The sequence below is a fragment of the Artemia sp. Qi Xiang Cuo genome, chromosome 5 (genome assembly GCF_049724085.1).
Source record: "Artemia sp. Qi Xiang Cuo chromosome 5, ASM4972408v1, whole genome shotgun sequence".
In the NCBI taxonomy this organism is placed as follows: Eukaryota; Metazoa; Arthropoda; class Branchiopoda; order Anostraca; family Artemiidae; genus Artemia; species Artemia sp. Qi Xiang Cuo.
This window is the reverse complement of record NC_142798.1, coordinates 70,300,471-70,327,069: the sequence shown is the minus strand read 5'-3', so window position 1 is coordinate 70,327,069 and position 26,599 is coordinate 70,300,471. Positions and strand designations below refer to the sequence as shown.

General features: G+C 39.7%; 1 protein-coding gene across 7 annotated transcripts in view; it reads left to right on the top strand.

Annotated features, from left to right (window-relative positions):
* The window catches only part of Patronin (calmodulin-regulated spectrin-associated protein patronin), a 172,742-nt gene that overhangs the window by 18,404 nt on the left and 127,739 nt on the right, over positions 1-26,599 (top strand). For all 7 annotated transcript variants that reach the window (XM_089089897.1, XM_089089898.1, XM_089089894.1 and 4 more), the window contains exon 2: positions 9,971-10,066. In XM_089089897.1, coding sequence (XP_088946023.1) covers positions 9,971-10,066 — 96 coding nt within the window. The remainder of the gene's footprint in view (positions 1-9,970; positions 10,067-26,599) is intronic.

Below are 26,599 nucleotides of genomic sequence, written 5' to 3'. Positions count from 1 at the left end.
AAGCAAGAATTGGTGGCTGCACTATGAAATTTGATTGAAGAGACAGAAAAGACATTTCCTGTGTGCCGGCAGGGTTTTCAATCAAAGCCAGTAGCACCACGGGGAACTCCAAAAGCTATCAAATTGATCAAATGACATTTCCTTTGAACTGATTTTTGGCGTTTTCCTAGCAGTTATGGTAGAACATTTTTATGGACTGCTCTTCAAAAAGAAAGTTTTGCCCTGTTTAATCGAAAAAACTAAATTCATACTTTCTAATGATGCAAGTTTCATTAAGACTGAATATCTCTTATCTTCAGCACAAAACGAGAGAAACCCAATGGTTTTTTGAAGATTCCTGGGAAACTATGTGCAAGTTTTTAGCTTTCTGTCGCTTATTCGGATCTCTTTTCCATGCTCCACAAGTTTTGACAAGACCGCACAATCAATTCTAAATAGTTTGGCCGCACAAACTAGAAAAGCTTATAATGGACGAGATAGAGTGATTCTTTAAGGTATTAATTAAAACAAACTTTTTCCGCAAAATAAGCTTTTCAAAGAAAAGTAAAGAACTCCATTAAACAAAAAATTAGCAAAAATAAAATAAAATAATCTACCAAGCTCGAAACTGCCACAAATTAGCATCGATATATAAATGAAACCCAAAACGAACAGAAATTAAAATAAATAACCGAGTCAAACTCAAACGAGCAGAAATTAACATTAGTTGGGCGCAAAACCCCTATGCCTTCCCAAGGCCAGAACAAAATTTGCACTTTACTGAAAAAATACAAATAAATGTGCATTGTCAGTTTAATATACATATTCTGATATTTAGTATTCAAAATGTTAAAATTATTTGATGTATTAAAGTTATAAAATTAAAACATTTATATATTTTTCAGTAAAGTGCAAATTTTGATCTGGCCTTGGGAAGGCATGGGGGTTTTGCGCCAAACTTATGTTAATTTCTGCTCATTCTATCCTCCGCCACAGCGGAGGATACTCCGCTGTGGCGGAGTATCCTCCTCAAAAACATATTTTCTATCTGTAAATCAACTAGGCTGAACAAAATGGCTATCTAAAAATTTTCATTGGAAGTGTTTGGGAGAATGATGGGCGTGGGGGGGGGGCTAGTTGCCCTCCAATCACTTTCAACCATTAAAAAGGGCACTAGCCCTTTGAATTTCCAATCGAATGAGCCTTTTTTGAAGTTTCTACGAGAACGCCTTCTATAAAAACCTGATATGCCCCCAGGCCATAACTTAAAACCCTTGTCCCGAGGGTTGTGGGAGAGTGTCCTCCCCAAAAAGATATTTTCTATCTGGAAATAAACTACGCTGAACAAAATGGCTATCTCAAAATTTTGATTGGATGAATTTGAGGGAATGATGGGCGTGGGGGGGCGGGCTAGTTGCCCTCCAATCACTTTCGACTATTAAGAATGGAACTAGCCTTTTGAATTTCCAATCGAATGAGCCTGTTTTGAAGTTTCTACGACAACGCCTTCCATAAAAACCTTATATCCCCCTAGGGCATAACTTAAAACCCTTGCCCTAAGGGTTTTGGGGGAGTGTCCTCCTCAAAAATATATTTTCTATCTGCAAATCAACTACGCTGAACAAAATGGCTATCTAAATATTTTGATTGGATGTCTTTGGGGGAATGACGGGCGTGGGGGGGGCTTGTTGCCCTCCAATTACTTTCGAATATTAAAAAGGGTACTAGCCCTTTGAATTTCCAATCGAATGAGCCTGTTTTGAAGTTTCTATGACAACGCCTTCTATAAAAACCTTATATGACCCCAGGGCATAACTTAAAACCCTTGCCCTGAGGACTGTGGGGGAGTGTCCTCCTCAAAAATATATTTTATATCTGAAAATCGAGTACACTGAACAAAATAGATATCTCAAAATTTTGATTGGATATGTTTGGGGGACTGTTGGGCGTGGGGGGATGGCTAGTTGCCCTCCAATCACTTTGGACTATTAAAAAGGACACTAGCGACTCCAATTTCCAATCGAGTGAGCCATTTTCAAAGTTTCTACGACGACCCCTTCGATACGAAGTGCCCGGGTATGGAGGAAAACAACCAAAAAACAACACATTGTGCCCACATCGTTCTTTACTTATGCAGTGGCAGCGCGCTGCCTATGAAAAGGTGGGCGTGAGAGGGGGGTTAGTTACCGTCCAATCACTTTCAACTATCAAAAAGGGCACTAGCCCTTTTGAATTTCCAATCAAATGAGCGTTCTTTGAAGTTTCTATGACAACACCTTCTATCAAAACCTGATGTGTCCCCCGGGCATAACTTAAAACCCTTGCCCTAAGAGTTTTGGGGGATTGTACCCCTCAAACACATATTTTCTATCTGGAAAACAAATACGGTGAATACACTGATTTTGTCAAAATTTTTTTTGGATGTGTGGGGGAATGATGGGCGTGGGGGGGGGCAGTTGCCCTCCAATCCGTTTTGGCTATTAAAAGGGCACTAGCCCTTTGAATTTCCAATCGAATGATCCTTTCTTGAAGTTTCTACGACAACGCCTTCTATAAAAACCTTATATGCCCCCTGGGCATAACTCAAAACCCTTGCCCCGAGGGTTGTAGGGGAGTGTCCTCCTCAAAAACAAATTCTCTATCTGGAAATCAACTACGCTGAACAAGATGGCTATCTCAAAATTTTGATTGGATGTGTTTTGGGGAATGATAGGCGCGGGGGGGGGGGGGCTAGGTGCCCTCCAATAACTTTCGACGATTAAAAATGGCACAAGCCCTTTTAATTTACAATCGAATGAGCCTTTTTGAAGTTTCTACGACAACGCCTTCTATAAAAACCTTGTATGCCCCCAGGTCAAAACTGAAAACCCTTGCCCCGAGGGTTGTAGGGGAGTGTCCTCCTCAAAAAGATTTTTTCTGTCTGGAAATCAACTATGCTGAACAAACTGGCTATCTCAAAATTTTGATTGGATATGTTTGGGGGAATGATGGGCGTGGGGGGGCTTGTTGCCCTCCAATCACTTTGGACTATTAAAAAGGGCACTAGCCACTCCAATTTCCAATCGAGTGAGCCCTTTTGGAAGTTTCTACGACGACTCCTTTGATACGAAGTGCCCGGGTATGGAGAAAACAACCAAAAAACAACACATTGTGCCCACATCCTTCTTTACTTATGCAGCGGCAGTGCGCTGCCTATGAAAAGGTGGGCGTGAGAGGGGGTTAGTTACCGTTCAATCACTTTCAACTATCAAAAAGCTACACATCATACTTTCAAAAAACAACTATCATACTTTCGACTATTAAAAAGGGTACTTTGAATTAAAAAGGGCACTAGCCCTTTGAATTTCGAATTGAATGAGCCTTTCTTGAAGTTTCTACGACAACGCCTTCTATAAAAACCTTATATGCCCCCAGAGCATAACTTAAAACCCTTGCCCCGAGGGTTGTGGGGGAGTGTCCTCCTCAAAAAAATATTTTCTATCTGGAAATAAGCTACGGTGAAAAAAATGGCTATCTAAAAATTTTGATTGGATGTGTTTGGGGGAATGATGGGCTTGGGGGGGGGGGCTATTTGCCATCCAAAAACTTTCGACTATTAAAAAGGGCACTATCCCTTTGAATTTACAATCGAATGAGCCCTTTTTGAAGTTTCTACGACAATGCCTTCTATAAAAACCTTATATGCCCTCAGGGCATAACTGAAAACCCTTGCCCAGAGGGTTTTGGGGGAGTGTCCTCCACAAAAAGATATGTTCTATCTGGAAATTAACTAAGCTGAACAAAATGTCTATCTCAAAATTTTGATTGGATGTATTTGTGGAAATGATGGGCGTGGGGGGGGCTAGTTGCCCTCCAATCACTTTCGACTATTAAGAATGGAACTAGCCCTTTGAATTTCCAATCGAATGAGCCTGTTTTGAAGTTTCTACGACAACGCCTTCCATAAAAACCTTATATCCCCCTAGGGCATAACTTAAAACCCTTGCCCTGAGGGTTTTGGGGGAGTGTCCTCCTCAAAAATATATTTTCTATCTGCAAATCAACTACGCTGAACAAAATGGCTATCTAAATTTTTTGATTGGATGTATTTGGGGGAATGGCGGGCGTGGGGGGGGGGCTTGTTGCCCTCCAATTACTTTCGAATATTAAAAAGGGTACTAGCCCTTTGAATTTCCAATCCAATGAGCCTGTTTTGAAGTTTCTACGACAACGCCTTCTATAAAAACCTTATATGCCCCCGGGACATAACTTATAACCCTTGCCCTGAAGGTTGTGGGGGAGTGTCCTCCTCAGAAATATATTTTCTATCTGGAAATCAACTACCCTGAGCAAAATGGCTATCTCAAAATTTGGATTGGATGTGTTTTGGGGAATGATGGGCGTGGGGGGATGGCTAGTTGCCCTCCAATCACTTTGGACTATTAAAATGGGCACTAGCCACTCCAATTTCCAATCGAGTGAGCCCTTTTCGAAGTTTCTACGACGAATCCTTCGATACGAAGTACCCGGGTATGGAGAGAAAAAAAATACAACCAAAAAACAACACATTGTGCCCATATCGTTCTTTACTTATGCAGTGGCAGCGCGCTGCCTATGAAAAGGAGGGCGTGAGAGGGGGGTTAGTTACCGTCCAATCAATTTCAACTATTAAAAAGAGCACTAGCCCTTTTGAATTTCCAATCGAATGAGCCTTTTTTGAAGTTTCTATGACAACGCCTTCGATAAAAACCTTATATACCCCCAGACCATAACTTAAAACCCTTGCCCGAAGGGCTTTAGGGGAGTGTTCCATTCAAACATATATTTTCTGTCTGGAAATCAAATACGCTGAATAAAATGGCTATATCAAAATTTTGATTGGATGTGTGGGGGAATGATGGGCGTGGGGGGGGGCAGTTGCCCTCCAATCCGTTTTGGCTATTAAAAGGCCACAAGCCCGTTGAATTTCCAGTCGAATTAGCCGTTTTTAAAGTTTCTACGACACCGCCTTCGATATAAACCTGATATGCCCCCAGGGCATAATTTAAACCTATTGCCCCAAGGGTTTTAGGGGAGTGTCCTCCTCAAAACATATTTTCTATCTGGAAATAAACTACGCTGTACAAAATGGCTATCTCAAAATTTTGATTGGATGTGTTTGGGGGAATAATGGGCGCGGGGGGGGGGGCTAGTGGTCCTTCAATCACATTGGACGATCAAAAAGTGCAAAATCCCATTTAATCTCCAATTGAATTAGCCTTTTTTAAGTTTCTACGACAACACCTTCTATAAAAACCTTGTATGCCCCCAGGTCAAAACTGAAAACCCTTGCCCCGAGGGTTGTAGGGGAGTGTCCTCCTCAAAAAGATATTTTCTGTCTGGAAATCAACTATGCTGAACAAAATAGCTATCTCAAAATTTTGATTGGATATGTTTGGGGGAATGATGGGCGTGGGGGGGCTTGTTGCCCTCCAATCACTTTGGACTATTAAAAAGGGCACTAGCCACTCCAATTTCCAATCGAGTGAGCCCTTTTCGAAGTTTCTACGACGACTCCTTTGATACGAAGTGCCCGGGTATGGAGAAAACAACCAAAAAACAACACATTGTGCCCACATCCTTCTTTACTTATGCAGCGGCAGTGCGCTGCCTATGAAAAGGTGGGCGTGAGAGGGGGTTAGTTACCGTTCAATCACTTTCAACTATCAAAAAGCTACACATCATACTTTCAAAAAACAACTATCATACTTTCGACTATTAAAAAGGGTACTTTGAATTGAAAAGGGCACTAGCCCTTTGAATTTCCAATCGAATGAGCCTTTCTTGAAGTTTCTACGACAACGCCTTCTATAAAAACCTTATATGCCTCCAGGGCATAACTCAAAACCCTTGCCCCGAGGGTTGTAGGGGAATTTCCTCCTCAAAAAGATATTTTCTATCTGGAAATCAACTACGCTGAACAAAATGGCTATCTCAAAATTTTGATTGGATGTGTTTGGGGGAATGATGGGCTTGGGGGGGGGGGCGCTAGTTGCCATCCAATCGCTTTCGACTATTAAAAAGGGCTCTAGCCCTTTGAATTTCCAATCGACTGAGCCTTTTTTGAAGTTTCTACGACAACGCCTTCTATAAAAACCTTATATGCCCCCAGGGCATAACTTAAAACCCTTACCCCGAGGGTTTTGGGGGAGTGTCCTCCTCAGAAAGATATTTTCTATCTGGAAATCAACTACGCTTAAGAAAATGGCTATCTCAAAATTTTTATTGGATCTGATTGGGGGGATGATGGGCTTGGGGGGGGGCTAGTTGCCCTCCAATCAGTTTCGACTATGAAAACGAACACTAGCCCTTTGAATTTCCAATCGAATGAACCTTTTTTGAAGCTTATACGACAACGTCTTCTATAAGAACCTTATATGCCCCAACGGCATAACTTAAAACCCTTGCCCCGAGTGTTGTGGTGGAGTTTCCTCTCAAAAAGATATTTTCTACCTGGAAATCAACTACGCTGAACAAAACGGCTATCTCAAAATTTTAATTGGCTGTGTTTGGGGGAGTGATGCGCGTGGGGGGGGGGGGCCTAGTTGCCCTCCAATCATTTTTAACTATTAAGAGTTGCACTAGCCCTTTGAATTGCCAATCGAATGCGCCTTTTTTGAAGCTTCTACGACAACGCCTTTTATAAAAACCTTATATACTCCCAGGGCATAACTTAAAACCCTTGCCCCGAGGGTTTTGGGGGAGTGTCCTCTTCAAAAAGATATTTTCTATTTGGAAATCAACTACGCTGAACAAAATGACTATCCCAAAATTGTGATTGGATGTGTTTGGGGGAATTCTGGGCTTGGGGGGGGGGCTAGTTGCCCTCCAATCACTTTCGACTATTAAAAAGGGCACTAGCCACTCCAATTTGTAATCGAATGAGCCCTTTTCGAACTGTCTGCGACAACTCCTTCGATAAGAAGTGCCCGGGGATGGAGAAAAAAAAAAAAACACATTGTACCCACATCGTTCTTTACTTAGGCAGCGCTAGCGCACTGCCTATTATTGAATATCCTTAAAATGTGTCTTTCACACTTCAGTGGTTACTACTACCTTCGAAAAGTCTTTTATATGTTTTTTGCCTTATATTTTTTTCTAGTTAAGGTCTACTCCTGCGTGCTTGCGAAAACACTTGTACGCCTATCTTTCAACTAATTTATCTAATAAAACAGGCCACACCTCTCAATATTTTCAATAGATCTGAGAAAAACCGGTTTAGCTGTCTGTATTCGGCGACAATTAGCTTAGGCTCAGTGGTAAAACTACGCTGTAGGTACATTTTAATTAAATATTTAATATATAGAGTTGGTATTTTCGATAGGTATTTGATCTAATGCGTTCTGGGCGGCCTGCTTTCCATAATTCTCAGTCGTAGTTTCAATAATTTTGTTAATAAAGTATTATATTTTCATCATATTTTGGTGTATTTCATTAGGATCAAGCTAACTTCACTTCTTGAGTGAAGTCGCTAGAATACATGAGTACCCAAATTGGTATATATCTAAGGAAATACTCAGAGGTTGTCTTCATCTCATACAGACGTCTCTGTCATCTGTCAGTAGCAAATACGTATGCTGCCGAAACGACAGAGGAGGGTCTCATTGCTCTAGGTTCGCACAGAAACGGTTGAGCAATATTTGCAAAATTTTGGAGACGGCAATTGCCCCGCTCCTTTGGTGCCGTTGTTTTTCTCAAGAATTACCGACTCATCAATTGTACAAGTGGATTTTTATAATGCTTATCACTTTCAAATCTCTGCCATGCTCACAAAATTTCATGTATAGGACATGCAATAGTAGGAGTAATGCTCATATTCACTGGCAAGTCAATAGGCTTGTCAATTAGATATAATTACTATAACGTTATATCCATTGATCATAATCACTATTAAATATAACGTAAAAGATATAAACTAATAATTAAATATAAACAGTGATACGATTTTTAATCAAATAATCACTCTCAACACTTGCTTCACCCAATAAATCTGTCTAATTACCCGATCAAAATTGACTTAAAACGAGTTAAAACTTAAAACCAGTATAATTTGCCTCAAACAAAAGGGAATATCACCCTCTAAACTTTTCGTTTTGACGCTTAAATTTAATAATGTGTATTATAATGCTTGCTTAGAGATTGTGTTCATGAATGTGTGAATGCTTGGTCATAAGTGTTTGCTTTACATTGTAAAACTTTTTAGTAAAGATTTTTTGGGAAGACAATAAGTAAATAATTGCCAATAAGCGTAATTTGCTGCACTCTAACAAGGTTTCAGTAAAGCACAAGCGAAGAAGCAGTTTAAAAGGGAAACTAAAAGCAAAACTTATTGCCACCAATTTTTGGCAGTTAACCCTCACTGTCAATGCTTCTTCGTTTGACGCACGAAAATCTGTTAAGCCGCGTCTACATTCGGCGTTTTCTAGAAAACTGAGACGGAAAACTGGTTTATGTAGACTGCTACTGCCGTTCCTTTTTTCCGTTTCTGTGAACGGCACAAAAAGATGCCGAAAACGGGCTGGCATGCCAAAAATCAGGAAGTGAAGACGGGTTGTTTCGTTTTATGGGATCCTAATCAATAAATTTGAAAATAAAGCCATGGGACCTACAAATAAATATAAAGAAGCTTGTAAAAACACTCAGAAATGGTCGAATGAAGAAACTTTCTTACTAATTGAAGTTTGGAAAGACAAATTTCATAACCTACAGAAAAATAAGACCTAAAAATAAAACTTATATGGCCATGGCAAAAGCGTTATAAAGGGGAATTGAATTTATTCCCACAAAGAAAAACTGTGGAGATTAAGGTCAGGGTGCAGTATTTGAGGGACTACTATAATAGAGTAAGCCCCCAAAAATTGATCCCGCCCTCGAAATTTTGAAGAGAATAATGTTCGGGTGTCAAAACTAGTGAATTTTTACAACCATAATTCAAACATATCCATTGTACCACCTGAACCATCTAACTGAGGAAGTTATGTGTTCTGATAGTTTTGAAAAAGTTAAGAGCTCATTATTTATTAGGGATTTGTACCAGTACGAATATTCAGGAATATTTTATAGCTATGAAAGAAGCTATAGCTATGCTGGGGGAAAGAAGGAGGAAAGGAAAGGGATATTTAGGAAAGGGTTAGAACAAAAAATTGTCCTTACAGCTGTCTAATGTATGGAGAATCGAAGGAAAATGTGTTGTATTTTCCGGGGAGGGATGGGGTTAAGGCATTTGAGAAATGAATTTTTTAGAGAGGGTGAGGGGTAAGAGTTGTCGGTGCACAAATTGCTGAAGAATGTGTATTTCGTGTTTGTTAGGAATCTGGCACGGTTTGTTCGAATGGGCACGACCCAATAGGCAATTGTTCTTTGATGATTATGTTTATATTAGTTTTTTTTTTCTTTTAACTGGTATTGTATGTTTTTTTTTGTTCTTTGTGACCATGGCTGTGCGGAGCTTTTTGTGTCAAATAGACATGCATATGAGAATATCAGATTTAGTTCAGAAATAGAAAATGTTGATCTATGTTTGTTGAATTATGATTTAGGCCAAAGCCATCTTAAGTGCATCACACGGCTGCATGTTGGTTTCTTGAATTTGCCAGTGTAGACTTCTACAATGCATCCCAGATTTGCGCCCCAGTTTTCTAGAAAACGCCAAATGTAGACGCGGCTTTACTTTCTATGTACAGGTTTTGAAGAGTTTAGCTAAGTGATACAACCTGTTATGAATTGGTTTAGGCGATTTCGTGGCTCAAAACGATCTTGTAGCCATGCCACATATATTCTGTACGAAACATTTTGTTGTAGTTTGCTGTTCCCTGAAAGTCTAAATCTTTTAAGGGTTCATTAAACCGAAATTGAAATTGAGATGTACTTAGATTAATTGATTGACTTAGGTTAATACAACGTTGTCAGTTATGTTTTGGGTGACATCCTTTCAACTTCTGGTATGTTGACAGCTGTTTTGTTTTGTTTTTAGGCGAAACAAAGGGCATCCGTCAAATGGCTCGTAAGCATTGCGTATGATCACAAGCCCTCTGATGACATCTGTGATCCCTTCTATGTAAATGGAGACGTGAGTGTGGAATTTTGTATATAGGCCTATTGATTTGAAGAGAAAAAAAACATTTTAGTTTTTCTAAGTTTATTACTAAAGATTTGAGATATTCCATAGTTCTGCTTGCAAGGGGGGATAAATTAGTCTCATTGCTTCAGTTTATTAAAAAAAAAGTGGATGCCGAAGCGGGTACGCTTCGGCATTTTCACATTAAAACCGTGTGATAAGCTCTTGTCAAAGCAAGGGTCACCAAGATAATGCAGATCGGGAGGATTGAACGATGGTTGAACATACATTGCCCTCAGAGGGGGTTTTAGGGGAGGGATAGAGGGGCATTCGTGCCGGGTGCAAAAACCTTAGGAGCACACAATTTCAAATAAATAATCTAACGGTTATACTTATTTTTTATTTTGAGGGACACCTGGAGGCATGAGGCACGGAGGCGCGCCGGAGGCATGCCTCTGGAGGCATGCCGGGGGCATTAAAAATGGACAGGGAAGGAAACTTATAAAATATTCCAAAGGGCGCAATATGTAAATATATACAGCTTGCCTGTTATTCGGTATCTGTCGAATATTTCAGCACCTTCAAAAGCGATCTTTTAAAACTTGGAAAAAATCATTTACGGGTTTATTTGGCAAGAAAAAGAACCCCCAAGACTGAAAACAAGTGATATGTACCTAAAGAAGAAGAACGGAGGACTGCAAGTTGTTGATATCCATGCAAAAACTAGGTAACCCTACGATGGCACTGATGATGTCACCTTTTCCTATTGCACATGCAGCGTTGCCACCAGCTCAAAAATAAAATTCCGATTCTTCTTAAAAAAAAAAATCCCGAAATTTCAAAATAATCCCGGAACACGTTTTTAAGTTATACAACATAGGGCTGCGCGGTGATGACGTAAAAAGCAAGGTGCGAAATTCAAAGTACCGTGAAACGTGGTTTCTAGTTGTAACTAACAACTGATTGTCAATATTCCTAGTATTATTTCGACGTGAAAACGTTCTGGTGGATTAGTAGGATCTACGACACATATTTAAGGCCAAAACAATTCGCCAAAGTTCAGAAAAAACGTGTCTACGCATCCACATTTCATCGTTATTTGAATTTCCCGCCCAAGAATTGAAGTCACGCTTCGCAGCACTTTTCAATACGGTTTGATCAGCGGTAAAAAATGTCTTTTATCACGTCTTCACACGTCCCTTTCCCTTTTATCATACCTGCTTTTCTGTTAAGTGGCTGTGCCAAGACGCACCCTTGGATCTCGGATTCTTAATTGTACTAAAAAAAAAGAAAGGAATCTGCTGCTTTGACACGAAAGAATCCGGAAGAAACACAGATCCCTTTTTCCCGAATGTACTTAGTATCCAACTTTCTTGGTATTAAACCCAGGCCTTTGGGTATTTGAAGAGAAAACTATAAAGTAACAGTCAGAAAAACTGTTACTACCGAGTTATTAGTCAAAAACGCCAAGTAAAGCAACAAAAAAAATAACTAGTTTCTCAGATATTTATTGGTACGTTTCAGTAATCATCTCGATAATCACAGCTCAAATGGCAACCCTCAGAAACTGGACAAACGAGCTTCAGTAAATCAAACTAAGCTCGGTTAGCACAAGTATAAACACCAAGTCTTCTACTACTAAGTCTTCTACTGAGCATAACAAGTTTCCCGATGGTATTCATCGCTTCCGCTGTCCTAGATCTCGGAATGCATTCGAAACTCATAAAGTTATATCAAGAACTCAAGCGAACGGGGGACGAGGGGCACACGCACTTGAGCTGGAAGGACCAGCCCCGCCATGGGTGGCCTCCTCGTCCCTTGGAGACATGGTTCAAGATACTGTTCAGTTCTGTGCCCTCATGCACGTCGGTATTAAGGTTATTTTTGTTTTTTGTTGATGGGTTGGTTGTATTTTTTTTTTTTTTTTTTGATTAAGGTTTGTCGTAAAAAGGGCTTAAAAAAAAGAAAAAAAGAAGGAAAAAAGTGCCACCGCAAGAATGGGTTTCTTGTAGACGGAGGACGCCCAGTCTACGGGAGAGCAAATAGTTTTTTTTGTGTTAAAAAATTTTAAAGTTGTAACAGTAAGCCTTTTGGAAGACCACCTTTAAAATTCGAAATCGTATTAGTGAAAACTGAGGGACATGAAGTTTAAGAAATTGAAGTAAAAATGCCACCGAAAAAGCGTCTCCTAGAGGGGGACGGACACGCTGGAACGGGGGGAAACGATAGGTATTTGGCAAGAAAACAGTTAAATGGTAGTGTGCATTCATGTCCACTAATACATTGACTGGTATATAATATTTTTTTTTTTGAAGTTTAGGTGATATGATAATGTATAAAGTTGTAAGATTTATATGTTTTTGTATTAAAATATCACCGAGTGGAGAGGAGGAGGGGAGGGAAAAAAATAACTACCTCTGAAAAATGTTAAACAAAATTCCTTCTGTTGACGCACAGAACATGGCGATGGTGGTGGTTATGGTCTTGAGGTCAGTTTTGCGTTTAGGTGCCATTTGTAACATGATGATTGCGATGCTGACGAGACATCAAAAAAGTGGAACCCTTTCTTCTGGATAAATGAATTCAGCTTTGTGAAGACGTCTGAGTCAAAGCCAAAGACAATGTTTGTGCCGATTTCCATAGAAACGGGTTCTGCTGAATGCATGATATACAGGCTGGAGTCACAGTAACCCTGGTCTACCAATGCGGCAGTTAATGTGAGATCAGCATTCAGCTGGAACCACTGGCACAGAATTCCTATCTTGTCAGGGAACGGCTTTGCCATATTCTGCGTGTCAACAGAGTGGCATCTTCACCCAGACATGTAGCCAAACTGTATGACCAGCCCAACTAATACTCTCTTTCCCCTGCCAACCGGTCTGTAAACGCACCATCCACCGATACGCAATTCCGATTTCACACCAACCTCTGCATTGGTTTGTGGCGACTCACGTAGTCCTACTCGTCGGCCCTGGACCATCACCTGTTTTAATCGGTCACTACTCACCTTCTCAGAGCTTTCCCTCAAAAGCCACAACAGCGTGGATTTCTTTATTGGTGTTATGGAGCCGTCAGAAGTCTTGACAAGACAAAACCTAGAATTCTTCATGTTCGTCACAGGCTCACTAATTCAATTTTTCTCAACTTGGTGTTTTACACAGTGAGCAATCACTGGCAAATCTTCAAAGATGCCGTCACTTTCCGAGCCCGATTCAGTGTCAGTCACGGAAGCCTTTTCCTGCTTCTCGGACAGAGTATTTTCCTCTGAGTCATCGTCTGAGTCACTGTCGTGAAGTACAGAAAGACGAACATTCGGTACTTGGCGACCGAAAGCAGAAAGTATGTTGTCGGGTATCATGGCTTTCATTATTCGCTGGCTTTCAATACGAGCTCGCTCTAGCTCGAGCTTGATTTCATCGTCCCCGGGCAAAGGAAAATCGGAACTGATAGACACAACACTAATGGATGTAACTCGCTTGGCCTTGGGCAAGGACAACTGTTCATTAGAATATTGAGCATCAAAATCCGTTATACTTTCATATCGACGAATTCGATGTAGAAGTTGGAGGAACGAAAAGTTTATTACAGTACTGTAAGTGCTGGTTTGAGACTGCATCTTCCTAAAAAAATCTTCACACGTTTGGATATTCATGTCGGAGAGTTTGAAAAGACGTTCGAGCCCAAGCCGTTTGAATCGACGAATGAGAAGCACTAGGGAATGCATATTTATCTCTAGGCAATGGTAAAGGTTTGTGGTAATAAAATTTTCGTTCAAAGCATAATATCCACTTTTTAGGACCCAGGATCTCCAATGTCGAACGCAGTAAATAACACGACCAAGTAAAGATAACCTCTCAAGAGGAGAAAGTTTGCCGTCGTAAAAAAACGCACCGTACGCTTTCCATAAGCCTAAGATAAAACTGTGTACCTTCGCTTCCAGGAACACGCTGTTTCAGGTGTGCCGGAGGCACGGAGGCACAGCCGAAGGCACGAAGAAAGGGACACCTGCGACGGTCAGTTATTAGCCCCTCGGCAATTCATTAATGAAAATTATTAATAAATTATTAGTTAATTAGTCAAATAAAAGTAAATAAAAAATCAACTATTTAAATAATTGCAATTAAAATAATTAATAATAATCAAGTAGTTTAAATTAAAATGAATAAATTATTAATTAATTAATAAATTGAAGATAATTTTGTTAATAAATGTAAAGTATGTTAAAATTTGTCATGAAAATTTTATTGGAGACAGAGGGGGGGGGGGCGCCAATCAAGATTTTGCCCCGGACGGAAGAGAGGCCAGAACCGCCACTGCTCCAAATGTAAATCGGCAAACGATTTTTGGTAATTATTTTTTAGCGAAAACTTTTAACCGAAAAAAATGGATATGTGTCATGTTTATATCAACAGGTGCAACCTATTTAATCTGAGGCATTAAGTGAGCTAATGACCACTCAAACACACTTCCCACTCACTACCATTTTGCCTGAAGGAAAAAGATAGACATATTGTACCCCGTTTGAAGCAAAATCTTTCGCGAATTTTCGACATGAATTGTAGGAGGCGTAAATTGGGCCCTTGTTCCTTCCAAGACAGGTTACAATCACAACCTTTTCAGCAGAAAGGTAGGCAGATGTTTTTTCTTCACTTATTGGCTTAAAATTTATGGGACAAGTGCCCTAGGCCAATGGGATACGAGCATGATAATTTCTAGAGACATATTCTCTATCTCTTATCTTCAATCTGCTTGAAACTAGTAGGACAAGTAATTTCAGGGTCAAAGAACAGAGTGGATGGATTCTGGTAGACGTCTACACTTTTGAGCAAGGTCGTATCCAGGGGGAAGGGACTATCGGGTTTGACCCCCCCCCCCCCTGAAGTTTTTGTCCGACTCGTAAAAAGGTAACAAAAATGCGTATAAACACATTTTCGATACGTTTTATAAATCCTGGGATCCTGTAAATCCGAAGAAAAACCCTGGGTACGTCCTTGCTTCTGAGCCACCTACCTTCCGCACTAAAGCATACGCATTCATCTGAAATTTGGTAGGAGGATAACTATACCTAAGGAGTCGTTAGTCAAAAAATATTAGACCGTTAAGGGGCTAGTAGTCTTCAAAGATTCACTGTTCGGGGATTTCTGTTCATCACAAATAATGACTTAGAGCAAGAATCATAAAGCTTGTTCGTGATCAGAGGCAATATGCTTGTGCTAATCTATCTACCCTTCCGGTATATTTGGGACAAAACTTAAACTTTAGCGTAAAGAGCGAGGTGTTGCGGAGGGGGACACCCCCCCCCCCCCCCCATATACGTAATAAATTATGTTTGTTTTAAGTTTTAATGTTGTTCCTTACTTTCTGTTGAAAAAACTTGTTTTTCTTTTCATTTCTGATCGTTTTTTAAATAACGCCAGGATACCTGGCTCCAACTACACGGAAAAATCCCCCTCCCCATAAAAGTATCCTCTGGAGAATTCAATCCTGGCGAAAATTTACCCTGGACAATTACTCATAACATCTCCGTAAAATTGAATCGATAAAGAGAAAGCAAGACATATACAGAAATTTTGTATATGAATTCTGGCAAATTCACCCAGTGTAAAATTTCCACTGAAAAGTTCACCCCCTGGAAACTAGCCTCTCCACGAAAAATTCTCCCAGCGAAAAATTCGCCCTCCTCTCCCCTCCCGAATAATGTATGCATGTTTCCCAAATGCAAATAAAACAATGGGCAAATTTTATAACTTAAAAACCTTTCCCCAGGGACTGCAGGGAGTCATTTTATGTCCAAAGACATTGTTATTGGGCCTTTAAACTATGCTGAACAAAATAGCTGTCTCAAAGTTTTGATTGGACGACTTTGGGAAAGAAGTGGCATGGGAGGGGGCCTGGTTGCCCTCCAATTTTTTGGTCTTTTAAAAGGGGCACTACAACTTTTCATTTCCGTTAGAATGAGCCCTCTCCCGACGTTTTAGGCCCACTGGGTCGATACGATCACCCCTGAAAAAACAAACAAAAATAAACATGCATCTGTGATTTTTCTTTTGGCAAAAATTACAAAGTTCTACATTTTTGCAGATATGAGCTTGAAACCTCTACAGTAGGGTTCTTTGATACGCTGAATCTTGTGGGGGAAAGTGTCATACTTTGGTTCTCTAAACATACATACTGAATATCCTTCTTGGATCCCGGTTCACAAATGCTGCAATACGACTATCGTTCTGCTTAAAAGTTGGTATCGCAAAGGGCGGAAGGGTGGTGAAGGCGCTAAAAGCCCACTCTGTTCCTCCATTTCAATATAGGTCAGAATTTTTGCATGATTCCACTTGAAACAAGATCCATGACATGTCTGTCTTTCTGCTAAAAAGCTGATTGGCAAGGGTAGGGGTTGTTGGAGGTTACATGGGCTCACAATTTGCTTCAACTCATATACATTGAACATTATTGCACATTTCTGATTTAATCAAGAAGTAACATGCCTACCTTTCTGCTAAAATGTTGAATGATGGATGTGGTGGAGAGAGATGGAGGGGCTACTGGGCCACTTTGGTCCTCAGTTCATACAGATTAGAAATTGGTGAATTATTCTCGTTCAAACAGGATGCAATCAATCAATCAATTTATTTAAAAGAAACACAGAACCAATTACAGAACTGAAAACCCCCCACAAAGGCTCTTCGGCCTGTGAGAGTGGGAGACTGCAAAATGCTTATATTTGTACTAAACAGTTGACGGGGGTGTAGGACGGGCCCCTGGCCTGCTAATTTTCCGGTTTAAGATCTTTTCTTATGCCGGTTCAATCTAGGGGCAACATGCCTACCTTTTTACTAGAAATTCGATACTTACTGTTTTACTAAGAAGTTGGTGGAGGGACAGGAGGGTGCTGTTGGAGAGAAATGGCTCGATTTTGGTTGAAAATCTTTATATGATTCCATCTCGAACAAAGTGCAACATACCTACTTTTGAGGTAAAAGTTGGTGATGGGATGACATTGAAGGGTCTCTTGTCAGTTTGATTCTTGAAATTTTTGAATAATTTCTGTTTCTTCTAAGAAGTTGACAATGGGAGGAGTGGAGGGATCCTGGAGGGAGTACAAATCGACTTTACGCTCCAGTAACATAAATCGAAAATCCTTGCATACTTCCACATTACATAAGGTGCAACAGGTCTACCTTTCTGAAAAAAAAACGAAGAAAACGACAACAAAAAGCAAAACATGGGTAAGCCATGGGACCACTTTTATGTTTTCTAATAATCATACAAATTGACTCCTCAGTTGGACGGGCATAGCTAAGTAAAAACTGAGAGTTTTAAATGTAAATAAGTATGCTAGCTGCCTGGTGCCACGACACTTTTACTTCGAACATTGTTCTCTTTTTAGCGAAGACTGCTAAATATAGAATACTCGGATTCATTTTTGATAATAAAAAAAGCTTTGTCACTGTCCTCAAAACTAAGTTATTTGTTGTTTTCTTTTTCACCTCATTTATTTTTGACGAGCTGTGTATTTTTAGTCTTTTGACAAAATACTGAATAGTTCAATGACCCGTTTCTCAATAGCTAATGGAAAATCAAGATTTTATTGCAGGTTCAACTATTTTGGGCAATTTTCTGACGTTTCTATTAGGTCTGAGCCACGCACATTCATACAAAATACCCCTGATTTATAAATGATATATGTGTTTTGTTGGTTTTAACGGTACAATTGTGCAGCAGAAGAGGAGAATTGGAATAAACACAATAGGATTTTTTTTTCTTTTTTTTTTGTAAGACAGTGGAACTCAAACCTAAATTGAATATTTTGACCGTATATCCAAGGGCCGTCCTCAGAAAAACACAAATGAATATGTATATAAAAAAACTTACATTAAAATGCGACCTTTAACACTAATTTTTGTTTTATATTATTATTTAAACAGAAAAATCAGTTTTAAAGATCAAATTATTAATGTAAGTTTTTTTTTTTTTAATTCATTTTTATTTTGGTGAAGACGGCCCGTGGATACACGGTTGAAACATTCATTTGCGGTTCGAGTTCCACTTTCTTACAAAAAAGTTCCATATTGTTCGACCTGTTGTTTGTGTTTATGATGGAAAGGCAGTGTGGTCTTGTTGCTATTTATGAGAATTGAAACGATAGGAACTTGGCTTGAAAAGACTATATCAACAATAATGTTGCTTCCAAGTATTTTGCGCTACCATATTGTCTTTGTATCTTTTGTCAGAATTATCATACCTTCCCCCAAGGAGCCTTTGGGGTAATATTGTAGTGTATTATTGTATGCGTATTTCACCCTGAATAAATCTTATCTTTTCTTAAAGTAAGAACACTAGGGTTTTCAGCTTCCATCTTTACTGTTTACAAAAAAAATTACATTTAGTCTTCACTTTGATTGGTTAATGATAACTAAATTACGTTTGAAATTTGAACATAGCCAAACTCACCAAATACATAGCAAAGCGTAAATCTTATTTTGACTTATGTATGATTAGTGAAATTGTTTGGTCAAAGTAACCAAACGTAACTTGTTTTTATGAATGTTCCGGTGGAGAATGGTACATATCCGATTTGTTCTCCCTCTGCTTACTTCTGCTTGCTTCTCGTAGCTTGTTACACCAAGGCCATCACCAGTCATGATCCGATGATTCTATTTTGATTTTATTTTTTAGCATGTGTTCCAATTCACGAAAACGCTGGAAGGGGGGGGGGGGCAAGGAGTTTTCTTCAATTTTCTTAGTGAAGATACAAAAAAACTGCCCAGTTTTTCAAAAACTGGGAGGGGGACATTTTTCGATTATTTTAATGACAATATCCCAAAAGAAATTTTCTTAATATAGGATGGGGGAATTTGCCCCCCCCCCATTTCTTGCCCTGTTTTTTAGTAGAATAACTGAGGCTTTTGTTGATAGATGACTGTGAAAATGTTGTTAAAATGGTCTTCAGACTTCCTTGATGTTTTATTACTTAAACTTACGTTAAATGAAAGTTGTTTATTCAAACTCATGTGTACCCTACTTGTGGTTTTGCAAGGTTCAGATTATGAAAATGTAAGGAAAACATTCAGTAAAATAAGTTAAATATTATAGTGTTGTAAAATGTTTGCGGATTTGTAAGTATAGTATCATTACCAGCGTTGCCAACGCGGAACAATTGTACGGTTTTTGGTACAATTTAGAGGTCCTGGCACAGTGTAGTACATTTGAAAATTGTTGGTACAATCAGGTTTCCCGGTATATTTAGGCTTTACTTGCTCCTTTTTGACTCAAATGTCTGTTCCAAGTTTTAATTTATTGAAAGTTTTTTTATTGTTAGGGCAAATGTTTAACTTGCTGTTCAGGTGGTACCAATTACTTTCCTGCAGTACAATTTTAATCGGAAAACTGGTACAGTTTATTTCAAAGCGGTGGGAACACTAATCATTACATGTCATTGATTTCTTCTACGCTTGATGCCAGTTCTGTAATTGATAAATCATTGCACATCATTGATTTATTTAGTCAATACAATTCATTATTTTACATCATTATTGACATCAATTATTGATTTCTTATCAATTTTTTTTATGAGTTATTGATTTGTTATCTTTATGATCAATTTCTCAGTCACTGTCTTCTTTTATTAATTATTATTGTTTCAACTATTCAATTATTTGATTGACTTCAATATTGATTCCAATTGATTCTAGATATCAAAGTTGATTGCAATTGACTGATTCAATTATTGATATCCATTGTTAAGTATCAATTACTGATTTCTTATCAATTATTGACATCAATACATTTTATTGATTTCTTTTCTGCTCGTAGTTGTTATTTTCTCTCTCGGAATATATTTAAAATGCGTTGGGTTCTTGATAAGTAACCTTGCTTTTTGACCTCCTTGACGTGATACCTAACATATTTTCTGTTAATCAAAGTAATTTCAGCGTATTGCCGTTTGTTAATATTCTTAATAAATGACAGCCTTTTTCTACTAGCTGTCAAAAAAGACGTTTATTTGACCTATGAGAAATATCAGAAATGTATCCCATATACTTAGGCATACTTGATAGTCAAGTAAATCTACGGAAAAAATCGACGATTTGGAACAAAATTGCGATATAAATGATTTTTACACCATTTTGTAGAGAAAAAAAAATTCTGTACAACAAACCAAAAGTCCCCAAGAATCCCCTGGGCGGAACAGGGTGAAAAACGGTTGGAAAGGGGAAAATCCAGTGGAAATCTCAAACATCTACGACCGGTAGTTTTTGATGCTGAGAATGGCATTTCTGATGTTCTTGGGTCCAAGAAGATCGAATATCGTTTTTTTTATTGCTGTGTAATAAGTCGTTCCTCCGTTTCCCCACTTACAGGGGGAAAAGAGGGGGTAAATAAAGATCCTGTACAGCAGTCTTCAAGACTTGTTTTCTGGGGTTTCCCAGTGTGAGAAGAATGAATATGTTACTTTGTTTGCGCTGTCATTAGCCTTTCTCTCCATATTCCAGTTACAAGGGAAAAAGAGGGGAAAATCAACATATCCTCTAAAGGGAACAGATAGTCAAACGGCTCTACAGAATTGTCTATCAAAGGTCTATCAACTCGGTGCCCTCTAACACCGTTTTTACGAGTTTATTATCATATTCCCTGGTGCGTCTCTTGTTCTGTTTGCTTGAGATTCACTACCTACTGGTAGGTTCAATCGGTCAAGCAATACTGCAGGCTTGCCGTCCCCGATCTTTGCTCGCTCCTTTACAAGTATTCCTTGGAGTCCAGCTACACCGGCAATCTGGTTCACGTTTTCTCATCGACCAGATGAATAGGCTAGGTTTTTATACTGTTTACTCTGAAGTGCTTCGATTCGAGCGTTCTGCCGCAGTAACTCATGGTACAGAATTTACAGGGATGACTTCTAAAGCTTTCATCCAGTTCATTGGTGACAATTTCGACCACGACATTTGCTCTATCTACGGAAAAGGTACTTTCCATGGATGGGCATGCTAGCTGCTGCCACACCAAGGCTACCCAAATTTCCAATCATAATTCAAAGAGCAGTTGTAAACCTTGAAGCAGGTTGGACATGTGCCTTTCTTCTTCTACAACAGAAGCCAACAGGAGAACAGTCTTGTGTACAAACCCATCCCGACCATCACCTTTGACGACAAGATATATGGCATTGACCAACTATAACATGCAAGCTGGATACATAACACGAAACGGGTCAGATGGAGTGGATTTATTCAAGCAATTCACCATGGGTCACACAAAGGTGCTTCTTCAATTGATTTTTTGCCTATGACCGACTATAATCCCTCTGATCTTTCTTGTTTATACACGACCTTACGTTTTATCTCCGATAAAGCACGCCAGGACGGAATGGTACCAGTTGTTCCTTTTGACCAACCTTTGTACATGAAAGCGGTGAACATCGTCAATGTTGAGCCTGCTGTTAGTCCTCTCAAGGCAGCAGTTCCAATGATCGATGGGCTCCATTGCCGTTTGAGCTTTCTTGGAGCGATCGGGCACTTGACGACGGAAACAGGAATAAAAGAAAGTTTACAAAGATTTTGAATTGATGTTATCAAGTATTTTGCGGTAGGTTATATCAGTTACATCAAGCCATGGCTAATTGCAGACAGATAAAACCCAAAAGAGATAGTCCAAGTAAGTGAGAAGCTAATGTTTAAATGGCTGGGACAAAGTGCTCGAATGCCTATATGTTTGTAACACCCTTAAGCATATCTTTAGCGGTAAGGCTGTTTCAAGAGCCATGAGATGACATGAGCTTATAGATTCAGCATCGCAGATCATTCTCATTTTCAAAGCGTATGGTATCGACTGCACAGATGACATACGTGCGAGTCATCAAGACTTTACAGAACCTTCGGCAATATGTACGGCTCTAATGACTGAGGAAGTAACCCTTGAAGACGCATCCAACGCAGACGTAGTGCGTCGAATCCAAACAGGAATGATGGAGATTCAAGACACGCTGCAGAACAACCGGACTGCAAAATATGGCTTCAGTATTGAGAAATGTTCGGAGTGCTTAAGATGGCCATCAGGGCAGAACGGACCGGAAACTGGGTGCAGTATCTTCAAGCAGTCTCTGAGATGCTCCCTTACTGGGCAGCTGCAGGCCACAACCTGTGTACGAAATCGGTGAGGATATTTCTTCAGAAAATGGAAGAGCTGATAGATAGTAAACAGAAGCTGTATAAAGACATCGAGGATTGGATGTTTGCCATTCGAAGAAGTGATAGATTTTGGGCTGGGCTCTCTTCCGACTTAATAATTGAGCAAGTGCTGATGAGGTCACTGAAAACAAGCATGGGACTCAAGAGCCATGAGATCGCACGAGCTTATAGATTCAGCACTGCAGATCATTCTCATTTGCATATCGTATGGTATCGACTGCCCAGATGACATACGTGCGAGTCATCAAGACTTTACGGAAGCTTCGGCAATATGTATGGCTCTACTGAATGAGGAAGTAACCCTTGAAGACGCATCCAACGCAGACGTAGTGCGTCAAATCCAAACGGGAATGATGGAGTGTTAGGACACGGTACAGAACAACAGGATTGCAAAAATATGGCTTCTGTATTGAGAAATGCTCAGATTGCTTAAGAAGGCCATCAGGGCAGAATGGACTGGAAACAGGGTACAGTATCTTCAAGCACCCTCTGAGATGCTCCCTGACTTTGTATCTGCAGGCCACAACCTGTATACGAAATCGGTGAGAATATTTCTTCAGCAAATGGAAGAGCTGAAAGAAAGTAAACAGAAGCTGTATAAAGACATCGCGGGTAGAATATTTGCCATTCGAAGAAGCGATAGATTTTGGACTGGGCTCTCTTCCGACTTAGTAATTGAGCAAGTACTGATGAGGTCACTGAAAACAAGCATGGGACTCACGAGGGGGAATGGTATGAGTGAGACGCAAAGGTTGATCTGGACGATCTCAATGCCAGTGTGAGCTGAAATTAATGAGCTTATGCAGTCACTCTACAGCGTTGAGTGCGTGTCATCTGTTCAGCACGTTTCCGCAAGACCAGCTTGGATAGAAAAAGATGGAAAGAACGTAAAGGCTTTAGTAGGTTTTTTTGCGCCGTCCTGTCCGTACGACAACTGCACTCAATTGCGCAATATATCGAATGGGATGACAGCAGCAAGGGATGTCAACGCGGATGCAGCAAATGGCGATAGGAAAAGAAATTCCGAAGTCAATGGACGACGACCTATGCCGTTCGCTACATGTTCAAGCGCAAAAGCAAAGCGATTACGATGGCCTATTAAAGCAATATTTCCGAAGCTGACAGTGATGACACACAAATTGACGCTAGTCTTCTGTTCCAACGTCTTGCAGCAGCGGCAACTACAGCCGGAGGGGATATGGAAAAAACTCTCAGATTCGAACTCTCAAGCTACTCTACTGCCCTTTTCGAATCGTCAAGCCTGCCGCCACAGCCAGATAAAGCGGAGCTAGCGAAAGCTATTTGGAAATTAGCAAAGGCAGAACCTGTGAACGTCCTATCAAAAGAGCCGTAATAAATACGTGATCGTTGGTGGATGGCTGCTCCAGAATATTCCATGGAAAACAGGAAACACTTTCGAGCAAATTTGCAACAGTTACGTTTCATTCCTGACACAGAAGTATTCAATGTTTCCGACGTCTTTGATGGTTACACTTGAGGTTCGTCTACCAAAGATGTCACCTAGGTTAGACGAACGAAAGGTATCCAGTGTCCAACCGTCGACTTCACATTGAGTATGAAGCTGCAAAGAAAGAAGGAGGACTGCTTGCGGAATCCCAACAATAAGCAGAACATTATTTGAGCTATTTATAAGAAGCTTGTCCAAGCCGGCCTCACTGTCCTCCATGCAGAGAGAAATGCGGACATTCTGATTGCATTTACAGGTGTTAATGCGGTCAAGAAAAGGGTAACCGCAATAGTTGGAAACGACACTGATTGACTGATCCTTCTCCTCCATCACCTGCCTCCGGAAGTCAGGAATCTCTACTTCGAAACCAGTACCAAGTCAAGAGTGCTGTCAACTAAATACTGGCACATAAACTTTATCAAAAGATTGCTGTGACAGGTTTGGCACTCTGTTCTTGTTGGCCACGCCTTTCTTGGTTGTGACATGACGTCCCGTTTGTTTGGGATAGGAAAGCAGGCTGTCCTGCCATTCCTGAAAAGCCATGGAGAATTTAGGAATAACTGTGAAGTATTCCTTAATCCGCGCTCTATGAAGGAATAAGTCCAGCAAGCCAGTGAAAATACTTTGCTTTGTTTCTACAAGGCTAAGAAAGGGGAGGGTCTCAGCAAAGCTAGGTACAGAGTTTTTCTAGAAAAACTGAACAGCTCAAAGACATCAACTTCCGTGAACCCAGAGAGACTTCTACCAACTCCATCGGCTTTGAAATTTCATTCTTATAGTCTTCTATAAGGTAATGGAACGGCTTAATACTGCGTCAGAACTCGACCCGAAAGACTGGAGTTGGCGGTTACGTAACGGATGCCTCACTCCAATCATGACAGACATCGGAACTACTCCGCCTCATCTGCTAAATGTGATTTGTTGCAGCTGCACGCGTTCCAACTGTGACAGTTCACGCTGTAGTTGCCAAAAAAATGGATTGCCTTGCACACTTGCTTGCAAAGACTGCCAAGGGATTGCGTGTTCCAATAAAGATGTTTTGTTGATTACGATGAAGAAGACGATGTTTAGTACACATCATTGATCTTGTCCTTTTTAGTTCATTCAAAACCGTAATTATCTTTTTCTGTGATTACCGAAGTTACCTGATTTGTTTCATTTTTTACATTTAGTTTTGTCTTATGTTTCTATAGTCGAAGTAAATCTGCCCACGTACTTAGAAGGCCCGATGCATTGTCTCCCCTATGGTGAAAACACTGCAGAAAATCGAAATACGAATCTTATACCATGTTTTTGAAATCTCGAGTCAAAAAAACCTTAGAGGCAATATTTTGACTGGCCATGTCGCAACGCTCACAAGGATGCTATTTTCCCCCTCCCCCTCCTCCACTAAAGGGGGAAATCGAATCAAGTCCAACGATAAACAACATAACTTTCTCTTTTTTTTATTTCTCCGGGCAGAAAAGAGCAGACGTGAAATTCGAGCGCTTAATAAATCTGCCCCTGAATTTTTTCCACTTATCCCCCTTTTCCCCTGTTTTTTCCCCTGTTCCGCCAAGGGGATTTTTGGGGACTTTTGATGGGTTATACAGAATTTTTTTCTCTACAAGACGGTGTGAAAATCTTTTATATTGTAATTTTGTCCTAGAGTTTCGTAGATTTGCTCGATTATTAGCCTATGATCGGTGTCACATAGGCTATGAAGGTCTCGACCATCTCGTTAAAAAAAAAAAAAAAGAAATTTTCTCAACAGACTTAGGGTTTCAAATGTATCATTTGGCAGATTGAAGTTTATTCCTTGGCTAATGGGTAAAGGATGAAAATCCTAACGGTGTAATTTTGTTCCTGTACATTTCTTTTTCAACTAATCCGAGGGGCGTCCACTTTCATAAATCACGTGCACAAGGTTCAAGGGCGCCGGCAGAAAATTTTCAGGGGGGCAGATGCCAAAATAGCAGTGGTTGTTGGGTGACAGTTTAGGCGCTTTAGGGCACCAAACTACGACTTAAGTCCAAAGAGGATGAGTTTGTAATCAATTTAAAATCATGAGAAGCTAATTGATTTAAAAGTATCAATAACTATATTTTAGGCTTCCCAGTTGCAAAAGAAGTAATGCCACACGGTGGTAGTGCTGGATTCAACCAAGTTGATTAGCTTTATTTGTAATTAAATTAGACAATGTTTGGTGATCTGTAATTGCGTATATGCTATAATAAGGGGGGGGGGTGATTCATTGTTTAGGTGGGGTAGGGTAGATTCCTACAAAAATACATTTTAATGGGTAAAGTGCTTACTCTTCATGAGGATTCGGATAAACGTTCAAAGAGGAAGGAGGAGTATGAATTAATTAAAATGTTTCTCTATACAGCTAATATGTTACATTCCCATATCTACCAGCAAAAAGGTGGAAAAGGCAAGGCAGGTCATCATCAGCTCCACCGTGAAATTTCCTTGGGGTGGCAAATACTGCTAGGAACTTATTTTAAACGGTAATATTATTTCTTTTTCTATTTATACGAAGTACTTCAATGTATTTAAAAAAATATATTTAATGTATTTATTGATAAGAAAATCCCATTGTAGAGGTTGTGATGGCTTCAGTTATGTGGAAGATCAAAAGTCTCACAGAACTTTCCTCGATACAAACAATAATACTCCTTTTCATCCAACCAAAATTCTTTAGTAGTAATATTAACAAGGACTTTTCACCAAAATACTTCATAACTTTAAAAAACTAAATCTTTTTCAAAGTGACAACTAGATAAATACAATCACTCCTGGAAAAAAAAATTTATAATAAAACACAAAAAACGTATCTGTTCAGGGGGAAAATACGGAATTTCACCGCACTTCGTTCAGGTGAAACATTTCCTTATTATATTGACTTAACATATCAGC